This window comes from Trachemys scripta, chromosome 3 (genome assembly GCF_013100865.1).
Source record: "Trachemys scripta elegans isolate TJP31775 chromosome 3, CAS_Tse_1.0, whole genome shotgun sequence".
NCBI classification, from domain to species: Eukaryota; Metazoa; Chordata; order Testudines; family Emydidae; genus Trachemys; species Trachemys scripta.
The window spans coordinates 44,525,603-44,547,059 of NC_048300.1; the positions used below are offsets into that span (position 1 = coordinate 44,525,603).

Sequence of the window (21,457 nt, forward strand, 5' to 3'; positions counted from 1 at the left end):
CCATATTTTGCCTGTGGATGTGCCCCATTTAAAGTTACTGGGAGCTGCACGTGTGCATCTAAAGGCACAATTTGGCCCTTAAAATTAAATGAACATTTTCAAAATTTGTAGGTCAAAAAGACAGTTGACACTTAAAGATCATCCATCAGGATTTTAAATGTATATTTTTTTGGCCTTAACTAATCATACATCCCACAGGAAAGCACACTATCTGGCTCCTGGGATTGGTAATTGATCTAGAGCCTTCCACCTCTGATTCTCCAGTTCAATCCAGGTTGTTTGATAGAGAATGCAAGTCATTCCCTTCTGATGGCTGTTAATGGTTAACAGGATGGGAAATGAGTTTGTGGTCTCAGTCCAGTTCTGTGTCCACATCATAAAAAATAACCTCACAGAACAATTTGTTTTGTTTGGCAGCCATTCTCAGCACAGAGCCTTGGATTTGGTGGGTACGGAGTCTGGACTGGTCTTTCACCCCACTGTGGTTGGAGCAGAGCAAAGTGTTTGTATCAACGAACCCACTTCAGCTAAGTCTACGGCCCAGGTTCAATATTTTGGGTGAACCTTATCGAGGAAGTACATCCAGTGGAGAAATTCAAGGACAGCCTTCAGTCAACCACCACCCTCAACAGCTGCCCCTCCCCTCAACAACCCATGCTCTCTTCCTCCAAACAGGGGAGGCATGATAGCTGTCTTCTTCCTCTCACTATTTTTGGGCCCCCACCAGCTAGATGCTCCCCCATGTTTGGGTGAGAGGCTTCTGTTCTGGTTCACTGTTCAATCCTAAAGGCCTACTGGGGTCCCAGGAAGTCGCCTGAACACCATCCCTCAGACACATGAGAGAAAACCCTCTCCCCACTGCAGCAGTTCTGCACTAAGCTTCTGGTACTGCTCCATAAGGCTCATTACAGAAACAAGAAAATGCTCAAGTGTCCCTTAGCGACTGTATGCTAAGAAATGAAGCCCCTCAACTCCCAGAGAGCCGAAGAATATGCCAACAGGAAGAAAGGGGAACCTGAGATTTGGTTGAGTTACTGGGGGAAACGTTCCCTGGGATTTGAATGATTTGAACTCAGATCCCCAAGTGAACAAGTTGGGGTGTTTACTTCCAGACTCCCTATCTTGTTCTTATGTCTATGTAGTCCCTCTGGCTCAAGACTAAGGTATATTGATGGCGCAGTGAAGAGAAGCTTGCAGTGACAGGCTCTGCTGTCCCTGTTCTTCACAGTGGGGACTTCAGTTTCCTGTGCTAAGAGTCCAGCACTAAATTTACATACATATATAAACAGGTGTATCAATTGCTCTTAAATAAACAGTAGACAAATCGATGTGCAGACACTCCAACGTAAACAGGGCAAGTAGGAACACAGGCAGTGTTGGGATGTTATTTTTGTTTGTATTTCAGTGTATTAAATGCTCCGATCATTACCTCTAGACAGGTCTGGAAAATATAAAATCCCATATTTTTGGCTGTTTAAATGGAAAGTTCGCATAACACCCCTGTGCTGTGAGTTAGGATTGCCAAGCACAAACTTCATTTCTGGCCACAGGACAGGAGCACTGAACATAGCGTTAATTCACTCTTTCTTAGCTGATCATCCTGTGGCTTACACTAATTAGATGCTTCTAGCAAAGAGAAGTTAATATATTATGTTGGGCTATTACTTTAAAATGATTTAAAACCTATTGGCTTATTTCAGATTTTGTCTTTTCCTTGGATATTTCAGTTAACATGGGAATTAAAATAAAGAATTAAGTCAACAGGTATATAGCCATCTTAGAGCAAAACAAATTATGCTCTGTCCGGGACTGAGAATTTCTTTATAGCACATTCATTGACTCAAACATATTAACTTGTAAGTTCACTAGTTGCAGAGTAGCATCTCTAGTTTATATGCATTATTTGGGTTATAAATGAGTAAACAAAGAAATTACTGTGATTTAGTTATTATGGGCCAGATTTTTAAAGATATTTAGTCACCTAAAGATGCAGATAGGCGCATAACGGGATTTTCAAAAGCACCCAGACTCCTAAACTCCCACTGATTTCAATAGAAGTTAGATGCCTCCGTGTTTCTGAAAATCCCACTAGATGCCTATTGGTTCATTTAGATACCCTTTAAATAGCCAGCCCTATGTCTCTAAACAAGGTGTATGTAGGCTAAGAATACTGCAAATGATTTTTTTCCTCCCTTGATAATTAGAATTTTGACTTTTGCTCTCAGTTCACCTAGGTCTTGAGAAAGATTCAGTCAGGTCCGTGGTAATCATTTTGATCAGCAAGTTGGAGATGGGAGAACTATGTGTCTCCCTTTTTATTTTTTAATGCAAAACATGCAACCAAGTTCCAGTACCTGAGAAATTAAACTGCAGTCTCTCTACAGGTCTGATCCAAAGCCTATTGAAGTGAGTGGAACTTTTTCCATTGGCTCCAAAGGATTCTGGAGCAGGCCCTGTGTGCTTGGGAGAACAACTGTGAATGCTGCACACAGATACTGTTGAAGTGAGGACCATTCTAAAAGGGCTTGCAGCTCCTCAGTCCAGAAAAGGCCAGATTTTGATCTTGGCTAGAGTAGATACATACTGAGGTGAATGAAAGAAAAACTTTGTGCACAGCTTTTCATTAGAGAAATGCTGATACAGTTGAGAAAGGGGATGGAAATGGAACACAAGGGAACACTTGTTTTAAAGAAGAACCCCAGCATTAAGCTGAATTCTGCTCCCCTCTTCCCTGATAATATTCATAATAAAGCTCTCGAATACAGACAAGCGAATCACTTTGGCTTTTTGGTTTTTCACATTGCACTCTACCACGATCAGGCTACTTATGACCACCCTTGAGAGCCAATAACAGCCAGTGGATAATGCAGCGAGCCACTAAATGCCATATTACCAATGTGCCAATCTCTGCACTGACTTCTAATTCATTTCCAGGTACAATTCAAGGTGCTGGCAATGATCTTCAAAACTCTGCATAGTCTGGGATCATGCTACTTGAGAGTGTAGTTTTAAAACTCCTTGAATTGCACCAAGCAGTAAAGGGTTTTAAAGATGACCTATAAATAGTCTGTTTGTGAGTGTGGCGTGCTTGTGTGCAGAACAGGAAGGGAGCCAGATACAAAACTCTAATAGGTATCATGTATTCTCATTTCAGGAATTATTTTAAAACCACCTAGACTCCAAGACTCCATTCATCACTGAAGTTACACATGCTTTGAGGCAGCATGAGCTAGTAGAGAGGGCACTGCACTGGGAATCAGAAGACTTGGGTACTTCCAGCCTCAACCAGCTCTGTGACCTTGGGCAAGTCACTTCATCTCTCTTCCCCCCTCCCACCCTTTGTTTCTCTTATTTGCTTAGATCATAAGCTCTATTGGACAGGACTTTCTCTTAGTATGTGTATATTCAGTGCCTAACACCATGTTGCTTGAGGCTTCAAATTACTACTTTAGTACAAATAAATAATCATCATCCCATAAAAGGGGGAAACACATCTACATGTCTATACAGTAGCACTATCTATATGTACAAACTGAAACAGTCTAGGTCTAGCATTTATATTCATCTATGCAAACTAAGAGAGGAAATCTGAGTAATACTAACAGATGTATTGGAGCATAAGCTTTCGTGGGTGCACGTGTCTGACGAAGTGGGTATTCGTCCACGAAAGCTTATGTTCCAATACATCTGTTATTCTATAAGGTGCCACAGGACTCTTTGTTGCTGTTTACAGATCCAGACTAACACAGCTACCCCTCTGATAAGAGACAATCTGTCACTGCAAGGCAGAAGAGCTTAGGTCAGGAAGCTGCACTGCGTGGTTGGAAAGGAGCAGAGTACGCCCCAGTTATGGCTTGCTGTAGATGGCAGTGTAGGCATTAACTAGTTCCTCAAGGCTCTTCCCCATTAGCATACCCAGGCAGCTCACAACAGAATAAGGCCTGACTTAAACAGGAGTTCTGCTTGTGTAAGGACTGTAAGATCTGGGCTGTATAATATGAGAGAGTAGAAATCAAACTTCTCCCTAACTTGTATCTGAAGAGAGGAGCAGAGTTCTCTGCTCAGTCTTCAGAACTAGAGTTGACTTGGGCTCCCTATCCCACTGCACCACATTCTCTAGCAGTGCTCTGGGACAGGGAGCAGCAGCTGATAGAGGCGGGGGTTGAGGAAGAAGGAGGGGACTCTTCTCTTGCAGTTTTGGTCCAGGGAGCTGCTGGAGGAGCAGCTGATGGTCTTTTGTGCCTTCCAGGGCAATAGGGAATTAGCAGAGACCTACATATAAGGGTGAGGGGCTGCGTAGGCAGGGACAGCTCATTAAATGAATTTGGGGGAAGCTTGGGCATGCAGTTTTCCACCAATCTCCTCATGCTGTGAGCAGCCTGATCAGGGACCTTCTCTTTAAGCCCCTCTGCTTCCTGGTACACTGGACAATCAGCCTAACCAGGATATCATCCCCAATTCTCCAGCCTCTGAGCAGCTTGAGCAGGGTCACCCTCCCCAAAACACCAACACCTGCATAACAGATTAGAAAGCTGGCTTATTTGAGTAACGGTGAAGGAACATCCTTAAAAACTGGTTTCATAGTTAAAATCTACTGTAATCAATCAATTATGGGATGATGGACAGCAAAACCCAGGTGCTCCACATTCCAATCATTTGTCACACATTTTGATAGTTTATGTCACACACTGGTATGTTTGAAGGTTGGAGATATAACTTATGATGGGAGAATCTCAAAAGGTTGGGACTTTCTTCCTTTATCTATGTAGGTTGTAATGTGCCCATCTACATAGTATGTGTGACGTTGCACTCCATATACTTTATAAGTGTGATGTAACTGGAATATGCATTATGCAAAAAGTCTATTGTAAAGTATCATTACAAAGCTTATAATCTCACTGAGTGTGTTCATCCTATTTGTATGACGGTATCATTCTTGTATCTGAAACTAGAAATATGAAGTATAACTCTGACGTCCTACTGTAATTATGCTTAGTGTGGGCCATTAATGGTGGTTTAGAATCTTGATGACTCCCATTGACTAGGACAATTGTTTGTAAATGGTTTATTTACCTGCAAGCCTTCCTTTATATGTGCAGACCAGCCCTAGAAGAATGGAGGGGGTCTCACAGGACATGTGAACATGTCACCTGATACTGGAATCCATCTTAAACCTAGTACTTTTCCATTTAGACGGACGGGTGGGAACCCAGAGAGATAAAAGATTCCCGCCTTGTGCCAAAGATATAGAAGGGGGTGGAACAGAACAAAGGGGTCCCAGTCATGAGAAAGCCCCTGCTTTTCACATAAGATGCCTGGTGGAACTAACAAGGACTGTACCAGGGGAAAAGATAGGGCCCAAGCTAGGAAGGAGTCTAGTCTGTGAAAGAAGCTTACTGGAACATCTCTGAGGGTGAGATTTACCTGTAGTCAGTTTCTTAATATATTAGGCTTAGACTTGCATATTTTGTTTTATTTTTCTTGGTAACTTGCTTTGTTCTGTCTAATTACTTTAAACCACTTAAACCCTACTATTTATACTTCATAAAATCACTTTTGTTTATTAGTAAACCCAGAATAAGTGATTAATACCTGGGGGAGCAAACAGCTGTGCATATCTATCAGTGTTATAGAGGGTGGACAATTTATGAGTTTACCCTATATAAGCTTTATACAGAGTAAAATGGATTTATTTGGGGTTTGGATCCCATTGGGAACTGGGTGTCTGGGTGCTGGAGATAGGTGACCTGCTGAGCAGTTTTTGGTTAAAGTCTGCAGCTTTGGGGGTGTGGCCCAGACCTGGGTCTGTGTTGCAGCAGGATAGTGTGTCTGGCTCAACAAGACAGAGTTCTGGAGTCCCAAACTGGCAGGGAAAACGGGCTCAGAGGTAATCTCAGCACATCAGGTGACAGTCCCAAGGGGGTCTCTGTGACCGAACCCATCACAACATGTAAGTACTGAAAAGCCTGGATGCTCAGCCACAATCAAATCAGAACTCATTGCAGATCTACAGTTGGACCAGAAACCCTGAGAAGAAGCTCTTATGAGATTTCTACGATTTTATGCCTTCAGTTGGTTTGGAAATATAGTAAGGATTACTCATGATATTTTGGCATTTCCACTTATGGTCCTGGCTTGTACAAGGAAGTTGTAAAGGCAGCTGAAAAGAAATTTTGTTTTTTAAAAAAGTGATCTTAATTTTATTGAGTCTGATAAAAGATCCAGTTCAAGCTTGGTTTGATTTTAGCATGTAGGGTTGACAGTAGAGCTTGTCAGAAAATGCTTCCTCCCACTCCCCCTGACGGAAAATGTCGACTTAAATGAAAGATGAGATTCTCATGTAATCACATGACTCCAGAAGCTGGGGATTTAAGAAAAAACATCAAATATCATGAGAGATGTGATAAAATTGCAAAAGCTGACAACACTGTTTGAGTTGGATAATTTGTTATTGAAACTGGTGAGCTAACCTCACCTGCACTTCTTTTTCTCCTGTCTATACAGGACATATGTACACAATTGACCAGATCCTCAAGTTGTAATGGAGCTATGCTGATATTCATCAGCTAAGGAAATATTCAATGGCCAATATCCATATGTAGAATGAAAACTTACACACCATTCAAAGTAGAGCTGGTCATACTTGACATTATGAATAATATTTGCTATGAATTTATATCACTTTTTTTCTTAATTGTTTTGTTAACCAATAATGATTTTCTTGGAGTTTCTTCCTTATTTGTATTTGTATTCACAATACAGTTTGGACAAATAATTTTTAAATTAGATGTTATTTGTGAATGTTCCCTTTAATTATTCACTATTTTTTCTCTATGTTGTCTTATTGTCACAAGATATCATTTGTGTTCCTTGATTGGATGAATACAATTTTTCTAAAAAACGAACAAAAAATAAGGAACAGCAAATAAGAGAAAAGACATTTTTCACAGGAATTTTAAGATGAATAACCTTTGTGCTACAAATTTATGAAATGTTTGGGCTTCTAGAACATTTCCATCAATACCTTGCAATTTTCCAAAAATATTTGCAAATAAAAAATATGAAGCCACAAATCATAAGAGATCAAAGAGATCAGCCCTTCTACTGCAAAAATATTCATGATTTTTTTCTTTTCCTATATAATCAGTTCTTTCTCTTGCTCTGTTGTAACATAGAGGCACAATTACTCACATATTATTACACACGCACAATGCATCTGAATGCTTTTTTCCTGTTTTTAAGTTTCCATCACCGTCTGTGTGAGAAATGGAATAAATAAGAAGCCATGTCTTTTCAGACTGGAAGAGTTCCAAAAGGGAAAGGGCTCTTGACATTACAGAGCTAAAGGAGTTTTGAAGACACTTTCTATTTCCATACTTGTTCCTTTGTATGCTAGGTTGCCTGCCATTATGTTTATGTAATTCTGACAGTGTTCTTAATGACACACTAACAGATTGTAAAACACGCTGCTGGCATTTACTTGTTTTTTTATATTTTTAAAACAATGTCCTTCATGTAACAGTAGTTAAGCGCGGCAGAAGGACATCATTAGAGCCATGGTTAAACTGTAATTTACACCATTAGGAAGGCAGGAGCAATTTTTATTGCCTGGCAATTTTCTTGCTGAAATATTTGGACCATATGGCTCAATTTGTGTAATAACCTTAATTTCAGCACCCTTCAGGTCTGCCTCCATCTCCTACGAATGGTAAAATGCGGTTTAGCAGAAAAGGCAACTGTCTATAGTTAGAGAGTTGAGATTAATAACATGTCACGTCCTGTTTTTGGTGAAGGAATTCTAACAGCAGCCAGATGGTATCTCTACAAATAACTGTCAGGGGTCTTGATCTAATCAATACAATGTATTAATACATCTCCCTTTGCTGCTTCTCGAGGGGCTAGTGCATAACATCTGGAAAGATTGGGGGGACCGCCAAGTAGAAAGCTGATTCTTTTCAGAATCAAACTGAGCCCAATTAATTTTTCATGTACACTTGATAACTGTTTCATAATGAGCTATGCGACTTGACGGATTTAGGGTTGGCAGTATGGGCTGCCCATGATTCCTACCCCCATTCAGTCCACTTATAGAAACCAACCCATTAATCAAGCTATCTGGCATAAAACTGAAATCTCAGCTCAGCAAGAGATCAATAACCATCCTAAAAAAAAAATAAAAAAATCACAGAACCAGGCTCTAGTGGGCACAAGTATCCAGCCATTACATTAGTAATTGCTTTAGCAAAAATAAAACTCAGGGCCATAATCACCCGATAGGAACTTGTACTATAGAATTCATTACTTGCTTCCTGTCAAAAAGTAACATTTAAGTCTGTTAAAAACACTGTGATATTGCCTTCTAAATATGGCCACTATTCAATGTAATGACTGTTATAATGGTAATATTATTTGTATAGTTCTGTACATTAACATGGCACATTACAAACAGACCAAGACATATTCCCTGCCCCAAAGAGCTTACTATTTATAAACCAAGACAATACACTAGAGAAATGGAGAGTGTGGTGAGATTATACTCACATTCCTGGAGTTTTTAGCAAGGTCTGAAAGGAAGAGAAAGAGGTCCATTTGGCAGGCAGGAAATGGGTCAGCGTTACAAGTATTTGGGGAGCCCAGCCTGAAGATGAATGTTTGGCATAGATTTGAAAGGCAGCAGTAAAGAGAAAGGACAGGACTGAGAATACTAAATTTATCTCACATAGGACACCACACAGCAGTTTGATAAGAATGACTTTTGGAGACTGCAGACCTGGATTGGATTCAAATTGACTCCTTGAAGGTAAAAGACTCTGGATACCTTTACCAAATCTTTGCATCACCTAGCGTTCTCTTGTTTTTAAACAGATGCAATATTTCTCTTTTTATAGAATGACAAGTTAATTTTAAAAAATCAACTAGGATATAAAAATACAAGATTAGAATTCCCAGACATTATGAATACAAGATACTTGGAGGTCAGTAAACAGCTTTCGTAATTTTCAGATCTGGAACTCCAGTAGTCATGTATGATAGTCACCAAGGTATTTCATGAAGCTACATTTTCATGAACCCATCAAACAGAGGTATTTTTCAACACCTAATATTGCCAGGGTAAAACTAGGGTTAATTTAATTCTAAAACCTAGTCAAATCCAATGATATCCTTTTCTATTATCTAAGTAACTCTAATTTGAAAAACTTAAATATGGACAAGTTAACTGATAAACTTATTTTTCTTCCCCCACTATACATTTTTCTTTGCCAATTTGAGTAGGTGTGTTTGATCTCTGTAAGAAAGCTCCTTCAACTTGACTAGGAATTCTTCTTTTAAAATATATTTACTTCCAAAATTTGATTCAAACATGGCAATGTAACATGAGGGAAAAAAGTTATTTTATTACATTGTAAACTATATCTTATCAATCACATTTGTGAACTGAATTCCCCTTGGTAAGCATTTATTTTGGTTATAAAACCAACCAAATTTGCAGTCAAGTATATTGCTATGCTGGCTGATTAGTTTATTCTCAGCCTCCCAAGACTCAAATGTGAGACATATGGGAGCCAATAAGGGTATATTTCTGTAAGTGTTTCACACACAGAAGGCACCTGAAATATGTGAAGTACTAGGCCCTTTACAATGCAGGACACAAGAATAAAATAATATTATAGAAATTTTCAAATATGGAGCTAATTTCTTTTAAAAGTAACATATCCTTCATGACAAGGGAAACCTGAGAAGTCTACTTCTTATTAATCCTTTCGAAAAGAGAGGTCATGTCACAGAACAGAATGACCAAGAACAATTCAGTCATCAACACGAGGATTTCTGAAGAGTTGGTGAGAAGATTAAAAAAATAAAACAAAAATACTTGTATGAAATAACAACTGCTCCCAAAGGAGAGTCTCAGTATATCATCACTGTCTTTTTTATCTCTGTTTAAACTAGTCATGTATGCAGATTGTACAGTAAGATTTAAGGACTGGATGGCTCAGATTGTTGGTCATGGGATATGGAACTGGTCAACTGTACATCACCCACCTCTCTCAGGTAGTTTGAGTCAGAATAGGGGCTTACTGAAGTACTTAATCAGTTTCTGCAGGGGCATCACACTGCCATTCTAAATACCTATTCACACAGCTGTTGTGCAAAAGCCAACACGTTCATATTACAGAATCTGGGTCCAAGTCCCCTATTCATGTTATGCAAACTGATCAGACCCAGAGGGGAAAAAAAGACAAAAAACATTTTCTATTTTTGGGCCTCCCCAGTTCATAGCCAAATAAAACAATGACAGGAATTCCAATCCAGCCCCATTCTGAAACTCTGCAAACCAGCTTTTACATTTTAAAAGCTGCAATCAAAGAAGAACGATTCATTTGTAAACCAATCACACATGCCACACATGTGGTGAGTGTGGGTCATTTCATTTGAATTAGAAAGCAAATGTCTCTATACTTGAGAGGTCACTGGCTGTTGTAAGTTAAATTCTTTTCACTGTTAGGCATAATTAAAATACTCTAGCAGTGGTTTCAGTAATTTAAACATTGCAGTATTGTTGTAATATTTTTCTAGGCTTCAAGAGTTCACAATTGTTTGGTCCAATCAAACCTGGGAACACTGGAGAAGTTATCACCCATCAAGGTAATTACTTTCAAGTTGAAATAATTACTCCATCAATGTTAATGGTCTTTCAACTTCAATAAAGCACTCACCTGCCAATAATCACTGCTAACCTCTTGCTCTCATGCAATTCCCTCTCTATTTAGTGGGTTATATTACAGCCGTTAGAGTGGTCACTTGTCCTGAACAGCTGCTGAATTTCACTTTGATCGGCTGTGAACCATAAAAAAATTAGTCATCTGTGTATGATTTCCCCCTAACCCATAAGCCCTTGCAGAGCTAAGGATATGATCTCTTGGCTGTAACAGGGCACTTCTGGGGCAGCCATCTTGATTCTAGTGGTGGATTCTTCCCACTTGTTAACAACAGGACAGCAGTTCAATTAACTTTTGCCCTCCAACGCCATTTACAGCTTTGGGTCTCTGCTAAGTGGCACATATTCTGAATTTATGGCATGTGTCAGTTATCATATAGAGTATTTCATTTCATCTTGTTTCCTTATAACATGCCATGGGTCTCCTAGACACTTGAATAGATTTCATAATAACTTCACAGATGTGTAGGAAAAAGTCTTACTGATATTATTCTATGGTTTTTTTCCATCCTCAAATTTACAGTGTGTTTTTATGGTATTATACAAAAGTTTCCACCAAACAAAATAATTCCTTAATGACAGTTTACTATACCTTGGTATATGAGATACCGCAGTATTTCTATATACCCAGAAGTAGAAATAATTGTAGTATGTCAGATTTACTGCTGGCAACTGCTTTATCACTCTATTTATGTAAGAAAAAATAAAGTCCCATACAGCACGATAAAACTTTTGTATATCTTATATTAATATGAATATGATCATTGCTATTATTTATAATTTGTATTCTGGTAGCACCCTCAATGTGCAAGTTATTAACAACACATACAGGAAGACAAAATCCCCACATGCAAATCTAAAGCCCTCATCCTGCAAAATCCAATGGAACTACTCATGTGGTTAAAGTTAAGCATGTGCTTATGTGTTTGCAGGATCAAGGCTTAAGAAACTAAAATCTATCAATTGAATGAAAATGGCTAGTCTCTATATCTTTTATTATATCCTTTCAAATGTACATGGCACCCTTAGTTACTCTTTACTCAGGAGTGACTGGTTTAGCACACAAGTGCCTAATCCTGTAATCCACTGCACATAGGCACACTGCTAGAGCCTAGGCAGCGTCCCACTGAAGTCAGTGGGGATCTGTGCAGAGGTGAGGGACCATAAAATCTCCAGTAAAGCAAAGTCTGATGGCACACACATTCTGTATATCCCTGTGCAGAGCATTGTACTCAACTTCTCTCACTTATTTTCTATTCTGTCTTTTGCCTCTATTGCATGATTGTTTTGTTTTCTTTTTCAACTTCCGCCTTTACATTTTTTCTTCTCCCTTCCTCTCACCCTTTCTCCAAAATACACTTTAAGAGTTACCTTTTCTTAGATACTGAACTCCTTATAACTTATCTTCTTGATTTGCCTGGCCTTCCCTGGTCATCTGGTTGTCAAACAGCCAAATATTTAGACTAGCGGTCATAGGAGACGTGGTATATTATATCCATGAAAGAGGCAGCATTTATTCACACTCACCTCACAGTGGTATTTGACATACAGCAGTTTCAGTAGGCTCTGGTAACAGGGTAGCATCCTTTGACTTTTTCATGACAGCCATTGTTGGACTTCAGTCTACCACGCTGCCACCTTTCAATCAGCACTAAACACTGTAATTAACTAGCTAGGTAGTGTCACAGTTCAAGACAACTGTACCTGCATTTCCGCTCCGTGGTCCAACAAAGCACCCACTCTCAGGCTTCCAGCTCCCCTGCCATTGCCTTTCTGGATGGGGACCCGTCTCTCTCATTTGTGACCACGCTATTTCCAGGCTGTACAGTTCCCTGCCTACACTGTGTATTTCCCAGCAGAGGCAGGTTGCCCAAGGACACCTGCTTGTTTTCTCACCAGAGATGGGTAACAGGTGTAATTGCTACAGATATAAGTTACCACACTGCACTTCCTATACAGACCTACTTTAATTCTTATGGTAAAAAGCATTATAGGGAAAACACATTAAAAACAATAAAAGAACCTGCACGTATGCTAATAAGCTTACCAGAATTAACCCCAACCCTAACAAGGGCTCTGTCAGGAGCAGTCTTTCAACTCCCCATCCAAGGAATTCCATTTGTGGTCACAAGTTCATCACAGCTTCAGCGCAGGACAAGCACCCAATCTTATGAGACCTCAGTAGGCCCACTCCTCACAACCCTAGCCTCAGGACTAGGGCTGTCCAGACCAGAGGTCCTGTCCATTTGCTGGATCAGGAAGAAGGCCCTGAGCTAGTTCAAAACCAGGCTATTCATCCAAAACCACATACTTTGTCTATTGGTCGCTGGAGAATCCAGTTTGAACTAGTATTTGAAGACTTCTCTGGGGGTGGTTTCAAAGGGCTGATAACCGGAGGAGTCAGATTACCATCCTCCTCCCTACTAGAGAAGGTACATACAATGCCACAATAACACATACATAATTTTTAATACAATGTACCCCGAAGGTATTAACCCTAATTCAATAAAATGTAACTTAATTCAATCATGATTATCTTAATTCCATAAGATTTGTTCAGAATATTACAGAATATTGTCAGTCTGTCACAGATAATCTGAGTGACATTGCCCTCTACTGGAGAGAATCAGAATTACTTCTCTGTGTGTCATAGGCCCTATGCTACCAGCAGCTAATGGAGATTCTTTTTTAGTTCAAGTGGTAGAAGTTTGCGATATTAGAACCTAGAGATCCGAGTTCTATTCCCATTAGCATCACAAAATTCAAAGTGGTCAGATAATTGTAAAGGCCTATGCCACAGATTTGACACATATTAAATTAAATATAGCTTAACACATCGTTACAGGGAAGTAAATGGCTATGTTTCAGGGAGGTAGAATAAATCTATCAAGTGTTTTGAAAACCCACAAGGCAAATCTCATTTGGATTTGGAAATGGATAGAAAAGAAATAATCAAGATTGAGGAACCTGCAATGATATTACCAACCCTCAAATTTTTATTATGCATCACCATTTCCAATAAAGCCTTCAAGTTTATTTTTTGGTTAAGCTTAAAGTGGCTAGGTCATGTCCAATAGGCAAGGAGCGCGGGTGTGAATAACAAGAACACGTATGGCCATAAGCCTTACAATACAGGCATTTCCTTTTTTCCCGTGGAATATTCTAATGTGATAAAAAAATCTAACAGATTAAATAAAGGAGAGAGCTCATTGCTTGCTCAATACTTTGTCTTGCATTGTAACATGGAAGCTTGTGTGAGAGAATGACTAATGGCGTATCCCATGGGGAGCGCCAATAGAAACGCTTTAGGAGATTAAATGATTTAGCCTCATACCCCTGAAAGCTATATTTTAAAGGGGCAGAAGTTTAATCATTGGAATGCTAGTTCCTTCAATAAAATTACATTTTAATTAAAGTGTCTCATTCAGAAAAAGCTACAGTTAAGGGTGTATCAGCAAGTTCATGCTAAAATTCTATTTCCAAGGAGTTATAACTTTGAAACTTAGTGTCCAGGTTTTCACCTGTTGTGATAATTGACCTGACCTCATGGTATCTTTGATAACAGGACTCAGTGCACTTTATGTCAATATCTTTGATTCCAGGCTCTAGTTGTTACATTATATTCAGAACACAAAAGGCATGATTCTGGTCTCAGTTACACTGGTGTAAATCAGGACTAACTCCACTGAGTTCAATGCAGTTGCACCAATGTAAAACAAGCATAGAAGAGAGGAGAATCAAATGCAGAGATTTCTTTCCAAAGGGCAGTATAATATTAAAATAAAAAAAGGCAGTAAAATGGATTAATACGCATGATACAGGAAAGTAAAAAAAGCATGTAAGTCACTGTCACCTTAGTATTTGTCAAACAACTTTGCATACGCTGCTAATGTAATTGTGATTCCATTTAGTGTCTGGGGAAAATAAAGCATTTTGGAGCCAGAAAGGTACTAATTCAACAAATAACAGCTGTTAATTTAAAAGGCTTTTAAATGATGTTGTTAAAGAAATATACTGTAATAATATTACTTAAAAGGCCATTTTAGTAGATTTGATTACCCACAATACAACCCTCTTCGATGTTTTCTGTTGTTGTTGGCATGCCTAGAAGACACTGCAATGCATGACTGGACAAGGGAATTCTGATGCTCAGAAACATGTTGGATGCTGCCTGAACAGGATGTGAAAAGAAGCTTCCGACATTTCTCCATTTTGAAATTCTAGGTATCACATTACACATCCTAGCTGGGCTTTTCAAAGAAACATAAGGAAAGTAGGTGCCCAAGTCCCACTGAAGTTCAATGGAAGTTAGGCTCCTTTGAAAAGTCCCAGCTTTTTTACATTTTTACAACCTAGCATGCTGTACAGTGCAGAAGCAATGGATCGCAGAGGCCAAAAGCATGCATTCCTGCCATTTAACCTGGGACCTCGCTCTCTTTTCACAGTAAGAGGCATATCCTTTAAGGCTTCTAGGAAAGATATAGAAGCATATACCTATGTATACCTTAGATCCCTCAGCTAGATTCCACTCATTTATGTCAAGAGGACTTTTCTAAGGAAGTTTACGATAAGACCTTAATACTGAATATTAAATCTCAGCATGCCACTATGTACAACTTCAGTTATCTGAATATAAATGGAATATTGAATAATTTTAGATTATCAATGTAACCGATAATGATCTTGGGACATGCCCATGTTTTGTACAAAAGGAAGGTTAGGGTATCTGAGCTATTCAAGTTTGGGTTCCTACGAATCTTAAAATTATACCGACACAATAGATTCTTGGTACATTATAAAAGATTGTTTTCAGAAGACTGTCAAATGCAATAGCTGGCAATAGTCTAGTGCAGCTCTATAAGTATCCCTTATAGAAAGATTTGAAGTGAATGGTTAGAGGAGAGGACTAGTCAGGAATCATAGACAGCATTACCAGCTCTGCCTCTGACTCACATCATGGTCCTGTTCTAATCACATTATCCCGTGCCTCAGTTTACCCATAATGAAGATAATAGTACCTCCATGAGACTTCATTAATTAATATTTGTAAAGCACTTTTAAGTAGATGGTAGCATAGAAGTATTAATTATTATTATTATTATTATGTATTTTGTGTGCCTGTAAGAGTTGATTTGCTTCTAATTCAGAAGAGTTATGAGGCAAATCTTCATGGATTCTGTAAATAAATCACATATGTAGAACTAACAATAATTTTCATGTCATGCTTAAACCAGCATTGATTTCAGATTAATAAAAACATTAAATCCAAGTGGGATTGATTTTGTTTAGCTTGTTATGAGCAGCCTCTTAAAACAACAAAAGAATAAAAATTACATTGGATGTTTTTTCTAAAAGGAATTATTGTGGGGAAGTTCTATGGCCTGTATTATGGAGGAGGTCAGACTAGATGATCACAATGGTCCCTTCAGGTTTGGAATCTATGAACAATTACATAGAAGATTTAGGATCACATTTGCAAAGTGAGGTACGCACAAGTAGATATGCACACCTATTTACGCAAGAAAAACACTACTTTGTGCTCAAAATCATACATTAGCATCTGTATATCAATGACTAGACATTTACATGGGTAGCTGTTATGCATACACTGGATATATATGAATGTAAATTAGGTGTCCAAAGGCTAATTGCAGGCACCTAATGGAAAAAAATGGCCCTATATCAATATTTTAACGTGACATAGGTCAAACCAGAATATAAACTAATTGAACACTGGTTTAGTATCGAGTTCTTACCGTTACAGTTAATGCTGTAATAGCTAGGATGCTAAATGTTGGATCACTTCGTTTCTCTTGATAGACCACACGATACTGAGAAATAACCCCATTGGGAGATATAGGTTGGGTCCAGTTGAGCAGCACAGAATATGCACTTGTAGCTTGTGCCCAAGGGGCTTGCATGCCCCAAGGTGGAGCTTCCAAAGTTTGTGCTGAAGACCACAGACTATCCACTGACCCCCTGGAATTTTGAGCTCTGACACGGTATTCATAGATAGTGAATGGCTGCAGTGCATCAGAAGCATCAATAAATTCCAAGGCTCCTTCAGACCAAATGAATAAAAGCAGCTCCTCTTGAGTGTTTACAGGACGTCTGAAATACAAATAAAACCAGTCCATTTAAAGCTTACAGTGACTTAAACACAGTCAGATGATATTGAAGTACAAGTCCTAAATTCAGTCTATACTTGAGAATAATGCAGATCTTATCTCTATTCATTGTATAGGCAAGGAACTGCCCTCCTTATTTTGCCGTATAAGTCATCAGCCTATGTCAGGTATTGTCTGTTGAAAAAACTTTCAAGGAAAAAGGTAAATAACTAATTTCTCTTTGCCATTAAGTAGGAGAAAACCGTGAAAACTCAATCAATACTACTGTAATAGCACTGCAATAGCACTTTGTCCTTTATTATAGAACACTCCAGGCCCAGGGCTTCAAAGATGAGTGCCTAAACTGAGGCCATAGTGTCCTAAATCCATATTTAGTCACCTAAACAAGTTATCTAATTTCCAAGGGTTGCAGATTCTCAACATTTTTGAAAATCAGGACACTTATTTAGATACTTAAATCGGGTCTTAGGAGTCTAACTCCGACACTCAATTTTGACACTCCACCTTGGGGCATGCTTTATTATTGAAAGCAGTTAGTTGCCTAGACCAGGGGTTCTCAAGCTTTTTCTTTCTGAAGCTCCCCTAACATGCTATAGAAATTCCACAGCTCAGCTGTGCCACAACAACTGTTTTTCTGCACATCCAGTAGATTAAAAGCCAGGGCCAGTGCTACTGGGTAGCAAGCAGGGCAATTGCCTGGGACCCCACGCCACAGGGCGCCCCGTGAAGCTAAGTTGCTCAGGCTTCGGCTTTCTGCCCTGGCCCTAGCGAGTCTAACACAGACCTTGCTCGTAGGTTTATTTTGGCAGACTCCCTGAAACCTGCTTACTGCCCCCGCAGGGGAGAACCACTGGCCTAGAACACAAAGGGACAAATATTCAAACAGTCCTTTAAAACTGTGCCTATACGTTTTGCCTGTACTCCAGTTTGCACGTGGAAAAAAAAAAATCACATTTCTGGATGAAATTGGGGTTCTCAGTCAGACTGAGCACATCCAATTTCCAGATGTAATTGTAAAAGCTCATTAGAAAACATGATCCATAGTGCTGTCCCATAATATAGATGTGTATCTTTTTCAAAGGGATTTTCTACTTAAAATATTTTGAGGCTCTTTCACATGTCAGCAAATGAAGACTCGTCACTGTCCACACATATGCACTTAATATGTCCAGTTAGGGGTAGCGTTGCTACTGGCAAATCCTGAGATTCTGCTAAGTTTCAATGGAGGTTACAAGTGATCAGCTTCTCTTTTACAATTTGGCCCCACTAGCATGTTAATTTAGAGTTGATGGATAAAGGCAGGTCATAAGTTTCTAGATGAAGTTGCCAAATCACTTACCTTTACTAGGAATAAAAATGTTTGTCTGGAATGAAACCTGGTGGATGAAGACTATGATAAATCTCAGTGAAAACTGTGCTGCACCTCACACAGATTTTGGTATTTTCCTTACTTTTAACTGAAACCTTTGCCTTCACATTAAATAAAACCATTTTATCCCTGCATGCTAACAAACAAAAAAGCAAATTACATTATCTGTCACGTATCACAAATACGGCAAATTCAAAGGAGTGGAATTGGTTTGTCTGGCTACCAGGTGTCATCACTACTTCACATGCACATTGGCTGAAGAACATTTCTTTGGCAAGATTAAAATCTGAATTTCAATAATTCTGTCAGCTTTTATTTTGTTAGTCTAACTTTAGTCACTATTTTTAAGGATATAAAAAAATCAACAAAACTATTAAAAAAATACTAGCAATCTCAGGTGCTTTTGTAATATTAGACTCCCATATATTTTATACAAATATAAACAAAGAATGTACATAGTTGTGCATGTGCACATATATTCGTAAGTACACACACAGATGTGTCTGCCCTTAGACATGTAGACAAACACCCTGCTCCCATATTTCTCCCAGTTGCAAGAAATGGGAGAATTTCCAGCAAACTCTGGGATGTACTAACCCCAGGATATTGTAAAGTTTAAAGGGTGGGAGCAAGAGGAAAAACAAAGAGATTTTCTGGGTCTCACTCCTCCAGATTGGGGGAGTGACCAACCACAAAACATGTTGATACTGAAGATCTGGTGATGGCGTTTGGTGAAGGGGAGGAAGGACAGGCTCTCTAGCTTCCCCTAATATAAGAAGTGGGAGCCTTTGATGAGGTGGAAGAGAGTGATGAGTGGACCTACATATTGACCCCTAAGCCATACTTCATCAAATGTCCTGTAGCATAGCACCATGAGTTTGATTTTTTCATACTTTACTCCATGTCAGATTAAAACCACATGCAGAATTATCATTCAGATGTCATTTACTGTGCTCATCAATGTGAAGCGCACCCTTACAAAAGATGGATGCATACTTTACCTTTCTCCTCTCTCCTATTGTTTATTCACCCCGCTCCACATGGTAAGATGTTTTTCCTTCTTGCAGTGCTTAGGTACCTTCATGATAGGTATCTTAGAAATACCTCAGAAGACAAAGAACCTGTCCATAGGTTTTTAAAATCAAGTGTAGCAGATAATTGTTTCAAGACAAGGTGGGTGTATATTTGCAAACCCATCCCACAAAAAACCAATGATATACTTGAGATACCTCAATGATATTTTCATCCTCTAGACAGATGACCTAAACTCCCTCATAGATTCACAGATTTCCATCCTAACTTGAACAACCACCACATGTCCATTAAACTCTCTCTTTAGAACTCTCCCGCACAAACATCATCTTTCTGGATAAAACAATCAGCTTCAGCAATGGAACCCAACAGACACCTATATCCAAAACCCCTGGATCACCACATCTACCTTCATAGATATAGTGACCACCCCAAACACACCAAGAAATCTATTATCTACAGCCAGGCACTCAGCTATCACAGAATATGCTCTGAGGAGAAAGTCCAGGATATATACTTTAACATACTCAAAACCGCCTTTACCAAACAAGAACACTTCACCAGAGAAGTAGATTACATCATGAAACAGGCCATTCAAATACCCTGAGAGAACTTGCTTCAGTACAGAAGTAATCCCTCTCTCCTCCCCCCGCCAAACACACACACACACCTAGTTGTTTCCTACCACCCCGCACTGGGACCCATACAGTGTATCATCAAACAACTTCAACCCATACTTGATGGGAACCCTATCCTGAAATAAATCTTTCCTGAACTTCCTCTTCTGGCTTTCAAACAACCCTCCAACCTCTTCAAGCTCATCATCAGTGGCATGTTCCCACAGATCAGGACACAACAACGCAAAGCGGCACCAAACCCTTCCAAAACAACAGATGTAAAACCTGCAGACCTATCTCCATTGCTACAATGATCAACGCCCTGCACAATACAACTTTGAAGATCCACGGGTTCTACACAGACCTATCACAACCTCATCCAGTGCATTAAATGTGCCCCAATAGCAACTATGTGGGTGAAACCAGACAATCACTACACTCTTGAATGAACTCACACAAGAAAATGATAAAAGACAAAAACACCACATCACCTATGGGTGAGCGCTTTTCACAAAGTGATCACTCCATACCTCGGCTCATCCTCAAAGGAAACCTGCGCAACACTTGCAAAATTTGAGCCTGGGAGCTTAAATTCGTAACTCTGCTAGAACTAATAATCATGGACTGAACAGAGACACTGGATTTATGGCTTATTACAACATCTGTAACCCACTAACCCCCACTCCAGCTGCTCCCCCTCCCTTTCCTCCCTATGACTGGAGGGGTGTTAATGGGCCACTTCACCTTGAATGGTCCCTTGAAATATGCGTAAACTACTTATGCTAAACAATCTGCTCCACCTTGTATTTAGTTGGGACCCTCTTTTTTTGAGTTAGTTTCTTTGCAGAAGAGCTCTGCATAAGCTCAAAAGCTTGTCTCACTATCAGAAGTTGGTCCAATAAAAAGGTATTACCTCACTCACCTTGTCTCACTAATATCCTTGGACCAACACGACTGCAACAACTGTATCTGCAAAGTGTCACGCACACCTATGCCACCACAAACAATGATAAATAACAATATATTATAAGTTTCAGAGTAGCAGCCGTGTTAGTCTGTATCCGCAAAAAGAACAGGAGTACTTGTGGCACCTTAGAGACTAACAAATTTATTAGAGCATAAGCTTTCATGGACTACAGCCCACTGGCATCCGAAGAAGTGGGCTGTAGTCCACGAAAGCTTATGCTCTAATAAATTTGTTAGTCTCTAAGGTGCCACAAGTACTCCTGTTCTTTTTGCGGATACAGACTAACACGGCTGCTACTCTGAAACTTATAATATATTGTTATTTATCATTGTTTGTGGTGGCATAGGTGTGCGTGACACTTTGCAGATACAGTTGTTGCAGTCGTGTTGGTCCAAGGATATTAGTGAGACAAGGTGAGTGAGGTAATACCTTTTTATTGGACCAACTTCTGATAGTGAGACAAGCTTTTGAGCTTATGCAGAGCTCTTCTGCAAAGAAACTAACTCAAAAAAAGAGGGTCCCAACTAAATACAAGGTGGAGCAGATTGTTTAGCATAAGTAGTTTACGCATATTTCAAGGGACCATTCAAGGTGAAGTGGCCCATTAACACCCCTCCAGTCATAGGG

At 39.4% G+C, this 21,457-nt stretch overlaps 1 protein-coding gene across 1 annotated transcript in view; it reads right to left on the reverse strand.

The window, feature by feature from the left end:
• The window catches only part of USH2A (usherin), a 548,586-nt gene that overhangs the window by 57,580 nt on the left and 469,549 nt on the right, over positions 1-21,457 (reverse strand). The window contains exons 59-60 of the mRNA XM_034764482.1: positions 18,269-18,350; positions 16,474-16,828 (exon numbers count right to left, since the gene is read on the reverse strand). Coding sequence (XP_034620373.1) covers positions 16,474-16,828; positions 18,269-18,350 — 437 coding nt within the window. The remainder of the gene's footprint in view (positions 1-16,473; positions 16,829-18,268; positions 18,351-21,457) is intronic.